The sequence below is a fragment of the Solanum lycopersicum genome, chromosome 1 (genome assembly GCF_036512215.1).
Source record: "Solanum lycopersicum chromosome 1, SLM_r2.1".
In the NCBI taxonomy this organism is placed as follows: Eukaryota; Viridiplantae; Streptophyta; class Magnoliopsida; order Solanales; family Solanaceae; genus Solanum; species Solanum lycopersicum.
The window spans coordinates 76,543,054-76,554,582 of NC_090800.1; the positions used below are offsets into that span (position 1 = coordinate 76,543,054).

An 11,529-nucleotide genomic window follows, 5' to 3' on the forward strand; every position below is an offset into this window, starting at 1 on the left:
GCTGTCTCTTAAAATACCATCAACTATGGCTTAGTTATTTTCTTCCTATATAAAGCTGTTTTTAGTGTTCCCATCACTCATCAGTGCTACTATCTAATCTCTCCGTTCACTTTAACCACTCATTTCAAATTATTTCCCAAAGTCGGTTAAAAGATTATGCCCCAATTAATATGAATATCATGGTAATATATGCATTTCGTTTCATTTTACTAGTCTTACTTTTCTTTTTAGTGCATAACATAAAGAATGCCCAAAAGGTCATAGGTTTTCATTTACTGAATGCAACTTATGGTAATTGATGGAATTGCTATTGATGTTGGTGAAATATGTGCAGGGCATTGAGGGAGGACGAGTTGAGATTTATATTGTACAAACTCTTCAACAATATGTCAGATTCTCAAAAGATGCACTGCCTTTGGCGTACTCGACATACATCCACAAGCATTTTTGAAGAGTCCGAGTAACATAGGTTGAGACTGCATACATACACCAATTGTGATCTCTCACAATAAGAGTTCGATGTCATTGCATTGACCATTGGTAAGGTAACATTCTTTTTAAAACGGAAATAATGAAAGCGTAATCAAGATTGCCTTTTTATTTATCTTACATGATTTTACAGGATGATAGAATTTCTTTAGCACATAAAATATGTGTGCTTGGGCTAGTTTTGCCACTTTATTTTACAACTGAAATACCAAATTATTAACCAAGCAAAGTGATGGGGAAAAGTTCTATAAATTCTTTATCACTCAAATAGAACTTGGTTTCCAAGCTATATATCCCCTTTGCTGATGATGGGGTTCTGATTTCCTTTCTTCAGAACAAAAATCTTATACCAGCTCATGAATTTGGCTGTGAACTCTGCAGTGAAAAAAGAGAGTCAATCAACATTGATTCTGAACACGTTTCTTGAGTAAATCAGACGTTATATAAACATGAAGTATGAGTTACCCGTGTACCTCTATACATATGGCCTGAAGGTGAATCTAAAGTGTCAAGAAACTATAACCATAGGTGAAAATATATAATCCTAAAAGTTTATGTTTGTCCAGGTTTGTCGATGCATGTTATTTACAAATGATATTTGTTATAATTAACGGAACTTGCAGATGAGAGTAGAGGAGCACACTCATCTAGGATAAATAGATGTAGGACAAGATTTCATCTAGGCAAGTTCCGCGCCCATAGAAAATTATGGTGAAATAAGATTCAATGGGATTTTTGTAGGAAATATGGAAGGAAAATAATATCCTTAGAGAATGCTCAAGTTTATTATAGGCTACTCAAGGCCACTTGAGATGATTACAATCATCAACTACATCACTATTTATATTACTCAAAATAGAAAACAAAAAGTCTTGCACAAATAACTAAATACATGTATCACAATTTACTAGATACATGTACTACGAAATTCTAAAAAGACTTCTTGAAAAACTAAGAGACAATTTTGGAAGACTAAACATTGATGCATTAATTCCAACACTCCCCCTTAATGCATTTGCTTGATAACTCCAATGCGTTCTCGAAGCCTTTATCTTGTGCTTCTCAGATAAAATGATACTTGATAAAAATATGCTTTGATCTTTCATGGCTGACTGGATTCTTGGCAATTGTGCTGATTTGTTATCACAATACAGAACAGTCCTTTTTTTTGTTTTTCACCAATGTCTTCAAATATTCTCCTAACCCAAATAGCTTGAGAAGTAGCCTTGGATGCTGAAACATATTCTGCTTCGGCAGTGGATTGAGCAACAACACTTTTTTTTTTGATAACCAAGAACAAATGTTTGATCCAAATAAGAAAGCATAACCAGAAGTACTCTTCATGTCATTTATACTTCCAGCCCAATCACTATCAGAATAACCAATTAAGTTCAAATTTCTACCAAATTTGTACATTATCCCATTATCCATTGTTCCTTGCAAGTAGCGTAGAACACGCTTTGCAGCTCCAAAATGCACTTGGCTTGGTTCTTGCATGAATCTGGATAATAAACTAGCAGCAAACATAATATATGGCCTTGTTGAAGTAAGATATAGCAAACTTCCAATCAAACTCCTAAAAAGTGAACTATTAACTTTCTTTTCTCCATCATCTTTTCTAAACTTCTCATTTGCTGCTAATGGTATGGCCATAGACCTGCAATCCACCATTTTGAACTTTTGAAGAATAATTTTAGTATACTTCTTTTGAGAAATGAAAATTCCTTCTTTCACTTGAGAAACTTCGATGCCCAAGAAATAATTTAGCAATCCAAGATCACTCATTTCATAAGCTTGCATCATATGTTGTTTGAAATTTTGCATCTATCTTTACATCATTTCCTGTAAAGAGCAAATCATCCACATAGAGACAAACAATGATAATGCTGCCATGTTCTTTCTTCACATACAAAGTGGCTTCACTTTTACTTCTCTGAAAATTATTTTTCAGAAAGTATGTATCAATTTCATTGTACCAGGCTCTTGGAGCTTGCTTCAGCCCGTAAAGAGCTTTTTTAGTCTATACACCTTTTCTTCGCCCCCTTGAACAAAAAATCCTTGAGGTTGCTTAACATAAATCTCTTCATCAAGTTTTCCATTCAGAAATGTTGATTTAACATCAAGTTGAAATATCTTCCATATCTTTTGTGCAGCAACAACAATTATAGTTCTAATTGTCTCAAGACGAGCAACTGGAGAGAAAGTTTCATAAAAATCAATACCTGGTTTTTGCGTGAAGCCTCTAGCAACCAACCTTGCTTTGTGCTTTTGAATATCTCCTTCCTGATTGAGTTTGATTTTGTAAATCCATTTTAGACTTACAATTTCTCTTTCTCTAGGAATAGCCACAAGCTCCCAAGTATTATTTTTTTCGATTATTCGAATTTCTTCTTCCATGGCTTTCTTCCAAACATCATGCTTTATAGCTTCTTCATAATTTTCTGGCTCAACACCGACAAAATTACATCTTTGATAAATGTCACTCAACATTTTTGTTCCTCTTGGAGGCGGTTCTTCATTATCTGAATCTAGGATTTCCCCCCCTTGAGAGACATCTTCATCTTTCTCATCCTCTTCTTGATTTGAAGATATGGTAGTAGTATTCTCTATCTTTTTATCTTCCCAATTCCATGTTGTTTTTTCATCAAAAATGACATATCTACTAACAACAAGTTTGTTAGTTTTGACATCGAGAAGCCTATATCCTTTTGTCACATCACTATAACCAAGAAAAACACATTTTTGACTTTTTTCATCCAATTTTGTTCTTTTCTCAGTAGGTACATGAGCATAACAAATACACCCATAAATTTTAAAATGAATTACAGAAGGTTTAATTTTACTCCAAGCTTCAACTGGTGTTTTGTCCTTTAGTGTCTTTGTTGGACACCTGCTAAGGATGTAAACTGTTGTATGCACTGCTTCTGCCCAAAAATATTTTGGCAGTCCTTTCTCATTCATCATAGTTTTGGCCATTTCAACAATTGTTCTATTTCTTCTTTCAGATACACCATTTTGTTGAGGAGTATACCATGCTGTAAGTTGCTTCTGAATGCCTTCATTTTTGCAATATTCTTCAAATTCTCGACTTGTGTACTCACCTCCTCGATCACTGCGAATGGTTTTGATGCTGCAACTTTTTTACTTCTCAACAAGGGCTTTAAATTTCTTGATTGTAGCAAATGCTTCTGACTTTTCTTTCAAGAAATAAACCCAAGTCATTCTTGAGAAATCATCAATAAAGATTAGAAAATACCTTTGACTTCCAAGAGATGGAGTCTTCATTGGTCCACAAATATCGGTATGAATTAGTTCCAAAAATACACTTTCTCTCCAAGGCACCCCTTTTGGAAAAGACTTCGTGTGTTGCTTTCCCATTATACAACTTTCACATGTATCCACCTCGGTATGTATCTCAGGAAGGCCTTGCACCATGTCCTTTTGCTTGAGAAGCTTTAAACCATGAAAATTCAAGTGACAAAATCTTTTGTGCCAAAGCCATGAATCATCTACAATTTCATTTTTTAATGCATTGTAATGAAATTGCAAAGGGAAGTTCCTTTTTATCATCTTTACTTCAACAATGACTTGATTTGGCTCAATTTTATCATAAATCTTGCAATAATTATCTCTAAACACAAGAGAATAACCATTTTTCATGAGTTGACCAACACTAAGCAAATTTTCTTCCAAGTCAGGAACATAAAGAACATCATGAATTTGCTTACCGCATCCTTTCATGTTGATCGAAATAGTACCTTTACCTTTCGCATCAACTAAGGCTCAATTCCCCATCTTCACTTTAGTAGTGATGCTATTATTAATTGAGAGGAAAACATTTTCATCTCCAGTCATGTGATTAGTACAACCACTATCAACATACCATTCATTGCTTTTTGTTAAAGCATCAGATTTAGAAGCAAAGAAAAGATTTTCTTCCCTTTCTTTCTCATGTTTTTCACAAAAATTTGCTTGCTCCCGTTTCTTGTGCCAAAAATCCTTTTCAACGTGGCCAAAGTTTTTACAAAAGTTACATTAGGGCTCGCCTTTGTGCCAATATTTTTCTGCATTGTGATTAGTCTTTTTGCAAACTTTACAAAAAAGACTAGAGTTTTTCTCACCTTTTTCTTCAACCTTCTTAGAAGAACCATCATGATCCTGCTTCTTTTTTGGCTTTTGATTTTTCTTCTGATGATTTTTTGAGAAATTTTGAGAATTCTCATTTATTTTAGACTGGAAAGCCGTCTCTTTGGGTTGATCTTCACGAAAAAATCTTTGTTTCTCGTGTGCACGAAATGATCCAACTAGCTCTTTGATGGAAAGCTTAGAAAGATATTTCGTCTCCTTAGTGATAGCAACGATGTACTCATACTTTTCTGTGACACTAATTAGAATCTTTTCCACAACTTGTTGTTCAGAAATTGTATCACTATGATTTCTCATTTCATTAACAATATTCATGACTCTTGTGCAATATTCATCAATTTTTTTCTGATTCTATCATCTTTAAATTTTGAAACTCTCTTCTAAGAGTTTGAAGATTTATAGTGCGTACCTTTTCGTCACCATACACTTTAGTTTCCAGAAAATCCCAAGCTTCATTTTGCAGTCTCACAAGTAGCAATTTTTGCAAAATATGCTCTTGAGACTCCCATTTGGATTTCGCTCAAGGCTTTTGCATCTTGACGATAATTAGCCTCAAGATTTTTCATCTCTGCTGCTGTAAGATCACCATCGTTGTCTGGCTCTTCAAAGCCATTTGCAACAATAGTCCACAAATCTTCAGCTTTCAAATGTGTTCTCATTCTTATCTTCTAGTATTCAAAATCAGTTCCATCAAAAAATGGAGTAAGAACAACTGAAGAATCAACACCTTCATTTATTTTGGATGCCATATTTTTTTCTTCACCTAACCCCAGATTAAGAACGAAAACCTGCTCTTGATACCAATTTATAGGAAATATGGAAGGAAAATAATATCCTTAGAGAATGCTCAAGTTTATTATAGGCTACTTAAGGTCACTTGAGATGATTACAATCATCAACTACATCACTATTTATACTACTCAAAATAGAAAACAAAAAATCTTGCACAAATAACTAAATACATGTATCACAATTTACTTGATCCATGTACTACGAAATTCTAAAAAGGCTTCTTGAAAAATGAAGAGACAATTTTGGAAGACCAAACATTGATGCATTAATTCCTAACAATTTTGGTGCCTAAAGACGAATAGTTATGATGTCTACGCTTAGTCCTCCAAGATAATGACAAATAATTCAAATGCTTGGCTTACCTTCAATTTTCATAAATTTGTGAACAATCTTTTTTACTGCATCGTTATCACCTTTACCCTGCTCGAGATCATTTGAATTTATCTGGAAGAAGGAATAATGAAATGTTGAGCTAATATTTGACTCTATGAAAATGTGTTGGCGAACATATAATGAGTATTTGATGGTGAAATGTGTAAACTTCCTTACATTATACTTCAGTTTCAAAATGTCCATTTCTTTGTGGAACTGGTCATCTAAATTACTCTTTAGTTCTTCAAACACAGTCTGCATATCACAGAATAGCGTAAAATGAAGTTAGTGAAAAGCTTCAATTATTTCAAACAAAAAGGTATAAGGACTAAGAAGCTCTTACATTAAAGATGAACTCAGCAGATACGTTGTGCTCTATCAAATTCTGCAATTTCCCACGAATATCGTATAGCCTGAGAGAGAAATGAACTCTTGATGTTACTATTCTGAGTGCTGGAAACTCGTAATTGAGGAGTCAAGCAAGAGCGTCAATATGAAATAAATAATGCCCTCATAGTCATAGAAATGACCTTCCAATGTACTCTTTCCGTTTCATTTGATATGACAGTATTTGACTGGACACAAAGTTTAAGGAAAAAAGAATGATTTTTGGCATATACCCAAAGAACCCTTGTTAGACATATTGTAATATTTATATGGCTGTAAAGTCATGTAAGTTTGAAGAGTTTTGTAATATAGAAAGATATTATCCTGTTCGAAACAGACTAAAAAAAAGGAAGTCACATAAATAACTTATTGATGATGATGTGAAATTGTACTCACTGCTTAGGACTTTGCTCTTCAATTATGTTTTTAGCGATCTCTGCAATGTCGTCTTCCCATCCTGTCTTGATTTCTTGATTCTCAGTCAAGGAAGTGCTGATAATAACACATTATCCTATAGTTAGTGAGTGGACAATACGAAAGATGAATCTTTTCGCAAATAGACAATCCAGATAAACGAATGTCTAAAATTAAATTCTCTATTAAAACGTTACTTGAAGTGCCAGGTAGCTTCAAAAGATCGAATTGCTTGGCGTAGGTTACTTTTAGAGTTACTAGCAATCCTCGCTGCCATTTGGTGTGGTAGTTCTATTCCTTCCTGTTGTGCTATGAATTTCAAGACGTCTACAATCTGTCAACAAGAAATGATTTTTTCGAGTTAATTTATGCATATTGAATCTCTAAGTCTAATTTATGTAAAATATTTTTTATGTTCTTGATGTATGTATATTGAAACTGTGTGTACGAACCTCATCATCTGAAGGTTTTTGAAGATGAAAAACGTTGCAAATAGACTTAATTGGCTGGAGCTTTGTGCTATCGCTGCAGCAAAAGAAGACCTTATAACAACCTTCATATCTCTCTATCATCCATTTGATATATAACAATGCGTCTGTCGATAGCTTGTCTGCCTCACCAAGAATGATAGCTGTGTACATTACAAATAAAGCCATAACATTATGTCCAATTCGCGGTGCTAGCTAGAAATTGAAAAAAAAAAAGGCGGTAATACCTTTACAGTTATGATCAGGATTGGAAGGTGCAGATCTACTGGATGATTTGTGCTTTCTCTCCTTGATTAGTTGTACTAGGACATGTTTCTCATAGCCTTTAGTTTCAGAGAGATTGATCTCAACATGTTTGTTCGATTCCTTCACATTTACTTTGATGCTGGGAACTGATTCTCCCTGATGCATTTTGAGAAAAAGCTACTTTCACTATCTTCATATTTTGTGTCCTCTGAACCTTAGTTTCCGAGTTTTATATGCCTAACTTATCGAAAGAAATACAATAGAAAGAAAGATGGCAGGGGATTGATACCTTTAAGTGGAACACCTTGCACTTATCTCTTGCCTGTAAAAAAGCAAAGAGATCATCACGAATCATGGAAATGTATGTTTAATTTTCTATTTTATTAGTCTCATTTTTCAGGTTACTAGTTCCACTCGTATGACAGTGTTTGTAGAAATCTTTGAGGTGACTTAATACTCTCGTGTTATTTGTCGTTCCTCACATAGAGGTTTTATTACTGAAGTGTCAACGCAACACAGTTTCTGTATTGAACTTTTAACATTTTTGTAGCTTTAAAGAGGATTCATGAACATACCTGTACTTTATCGTGTCCATAAATTTCACGAAGCAGAGCAAATATCATGGTTCTTTTCCCTACTCCTGGCAGTCCTGCAAATATGAAATGGTGAATACTGCTATCTGTCTCTGCCTGCAAAATTTTATAATCGAAAAGATTTGTTGTGTGTTAGTATTCTTTTGCTATCCATAAGGAAAGTTCCGAAAAAAAGTTGTTGAAGGATAATTTTCATACCAGAGCCTTCAACTCTAGAGCAATATTTCGATTGCATAGAAAATGTTTAAGAGCATTAGGCCTATACTTGTCAGCCCATGTAAATCTTTTGTCAATCTGTTCTTCAGGAACTGTCGCATCTTTCACATTTGTGGTATCTTTTTCATCATCAACATTTTGAGTTGGTGAACCTGGTAATGGTAGTTGTACTGATTCAATTTCTTCGTCTTGCGATGTTTGTAATATTAATGGAGTTGGTGGTGGAGATGGTACTGACAATTTTCTCGGTGATGTTACTGGCGGTGCAGGTGCAGGGGCTGCAGGTAGTAGTACTATATTATTTGTTTGCATTTCTGATGCTCTCTCCCTCAAAGGCTTCCCCTGATCTAATTGTGAAATTCTACTTTTGCTTCTTCTTCTAACTCCTTTTGAATGTATACCAAGTTCTTCTCCGATTGTCGTTCTGATTACTTTTGTCTCTGATGAAGAAGGATCACCTATGTTCTTGTTCCCCGAAGAAACATTCAAGAAGCTGGAGGATGCTCGTTCTTCTTTGCCTTTGCGAACAAAGTAAGATGCACTCCACTCTTGTACCTATTGTAACATAACATAAATATACTTACATAATACGCTTCTTAGATGAGATGATCATAAACTTCAATAATAACACGTACCTTGATAGCTAAATTTGATTTAGAACTGTTACTTGTTGACGAAGATGATAAGCTGCTATCTTTTCCATGAGTACTACCTGCTAACGACTTCTGTCGATTAATCTCTTTGGATGAATCAGTAAGTCCTTTGTAATATGGACTTCTTGCAGAGTACCTCTTCGCTTCTTGAATTGCATTTCTTTTGTTGAATTCATCGAGGTTATTTTTACTCCTCGAGTTCTTTGAAGACGATGATCCTCTCTTTCTTTCCTCATCGATTTTTTTATGCCATGATGGTTTCAATGAGTCATCTGAATTTGTTGATCTAACATTTTGAGTTTCTGATATCCTGCAAGGAACAGATTTTGAACGCGGGATCAATGTATTTTTCGACATTATTGAAGAGCTGAGATTGAAACTTGCTGTTTTTTCTTTAGTAGGATCAATTCAAAGTTAACAAAATGAAGATGTTTGATGTGAATGGAAAAAAAAAGAGATTTGTTTCTACATGGGCAATCATTAACAGATTCTACGTTATTAACAATGTTTTCTTTCTTTTTTGTTCATCAATGTACACAATGGAGGAGTCAGAATTTTCACTAAAAAATAAGCATATGAAAATGGAATCAGAATTTTCACTAAGAAATAAACGCATAAAAATAAAGTAAATTGCTCTGGTCTCTGTTGCATGGCTGTACTATTAACGTAGACAACAAGTACAGTCCATGCAGAAACAGCCGATTACTTGAGGTTAATTTATGTGTAATTTTTTTAACTTATTGTTTGGTTCCTTCCATTTCCAGGGGTTTTCGTGTTGCGTATCACATCTTCTAACACCAATTTAAATATCTGTGTATCACACTATAAAATCATTTATTTGTAATTTAGCAAAACGCTACGGGGTTGGATGAGGTGGGGAGTGGGAGTTCGAGGAACTCAAAGGATGGGGACGTTGAATGGGTGGGAAGAAGATATATGAATTTGAAATGTTATTTATGAAACTTGTTTTTTATACTACTAAAACTCTAAAAGAGAATTCACTTTTCTCATTTTAAGGAACAAAAAAATATTTTTCAAAACATTTTGACAGATCAAATATGAAAAAATTAGAAAACATTTTCCTCCATACCAAACAGGTCTATCCAGTTTACTCTATATGTGATTATCTTCTAAAGAAATAGTCATGTTGATTAGCTTTGTCATTTTATATTAGGTTACCATCAAAGTTTATCTATAATTATCTTTTAGGTAAGTGGTAACTTGAATGCATGTGTAACGCTCCACTTTTGAGTAAAACCAACAACTCACTTCAACTTTTTAGGAAACAAACGAGGAATCACGCGTAGACGAGTTTGACCATTTTTCTACTCTATAAAACCTCTAAAATTGAGATTGTTCTATAAAGCCCCTAAAAATTTTAAACCTTATTACTATCAAATGTCCTTAATGAAATTATTGTTTCACTATTTCATATATAGTTTCCTTTATCTACGACGGGTAAATATTTATTTTTGTATTAAATTAATTTAAGTAAAACAAGTAACTAAAAAGAAAAATAAGTAGACGTCACTATTCCTATAATACTATTAATGGATTTATGATGTAGACATCTTTATCCTATAAACACAATTTTCAGCTTTTTACATAAAAGAAAAAAAAGAAAAAGAACAGCTTTTCTCCATGCTATTAATAAAATTGTTTTCTTTAAAAAAGGAATATATTTTTAAAAAAAAATAATTTACAAACAATAACCTTGTCAATGCAGTAGCTGTCAAAAGTTGGATCAATTCTAACATATCACGACTCCAAATCTCATTCCAAACCAACCTTTTTTGTTTTTTTGGCATTTCAATATTTATATTGGAGTGTAAATTGTGATATACTTGATAAAATTTATTTTTTAATTTAAAATTTTAAATTCAAATCTCTGATTAAGAATAAAAAGATGTCAATCATCTTACTGCGATCGATCCAAGTTGATTAATAAAAAAGATGACAGCCTAATTTGTAAAACTTAATTGGGTCAAAATTGTTACAAATATAATATCTCTTTAAATATTGACTATTGTATATCTCGAAGGATACGTACGTGTGGTGAAACTTTGGGATTTCCACAATTATTATTTTTTACAAAGCTTGAACTCCCCATATTATATTATTCTTTTTTTTCCTGTATAATTAATTGCATTAAAAATACATTTAATTAGTTTAATTGTTTATGTCATTTTCCAAATGTGTACATAGTTGCCGCAGCGTATCACTTGGCGACTTACCTTTCAGATGAGATCATCTGTAATTATTCCTTACCTTGACAATTATCTTTCGGGACAAATACCTTTTTATTATTATTATTTCGGAAAATTTAATAACGCTCGATATTTTATTAAATTAAATTACTATTATTTTATTAAGAAAAAATGTACATATATCCCTTTAAACTATGTTCCAAATCTCAGAAATACACTTATGCTGTACTAAGGTCCTATTACCCTCCTGAACTTATTTTATAAATAATTTTATATCACTTTTGGGCCTACATGACACTAGTTTGGAAAAAAATAAAATCAACCAGCATTAGGCCCACAATATAGTGTCACGTAGGCCGAAAATGAGTGAAAATTATTAATAAAATAAGTTCAGGGGTAATAATACCTTAGTATTGTATAAGTGTATCAATGAGATTTCAGGCATAGGTTGAGGGGTACTTGTGCATTATTTATTTGATAATATTTGATTGTTACGCTATGTTTATGAAAGAAAACTAATAGTAAT

The 11,529-nt window shown here is 33.2% G+C and overlaps 1 protein-coding gene across 1 annotated transcript; it reads right to left on the minus strand.

Moving 5' to 3' along the window:
• Positions 1 to 583: 583 nt before the first annotated feature.
• LOC101250629 (replication factor C subunit 3-like) lies at positions 584 to 9,153 on the minus strand. Its single transcript, XM_010325249.4, has 12 exons — positions 8,779 to 9,153; positions 8,126 to 8,698; positions 7,910 to 8,023; positions 7,624 to 7,656; positions 7,316 to 7,490; positions 7,053 to 7,231; positions 6,798 to 6,934; positions 6,583 to 6,678; positions 6,143 to 6,212; positions 5,977 to 6,054; positions 5,790 to 5,871; positions 584 to 864 (listed from the first exon to the last, which is right to left on the minus strand). The coding sequence occupies exons 1-12, from the start codon at positions 9,151 to 9,153 to the stop codon at positions 776 to 778; spliced, it is 2,001 nt and encodes a 666-aa protein (XP_010323551.4). The 3' UTR covers positions 584 to 775.
• Between the last annotated feature and the right edge of the window lie 2,376 nt (positions 9,154 to 11,529).

What these genes read in the sequence shown, in the direction of transcription:
- LOC101250629 (XM_010325249.4), bottom strand. Translation starts at nt 9,153, where the DNA reads ATGTCGAAAAATACATTGATCCCGCGTTCAAAATCTGTTCCTTGCAGG. An exon ending in ATGGACACGATAAAGTACAG is followed by an intron (nt 7,657 to 7,909) that starts GTATGTTCATGA and finishes GCTTTTTTACAG; the next exon opens with GCAAGAGATAAGTGCAAGGT. An exon ending in CAAATTTATGAAAATTGAAG is followed by an intron (nt 865 to 5,789) that starts GTAAGCCAAGCA and finishes TTTTCACTGCAG; the next exon opens with AGTTCACAGCCAAATTCATG.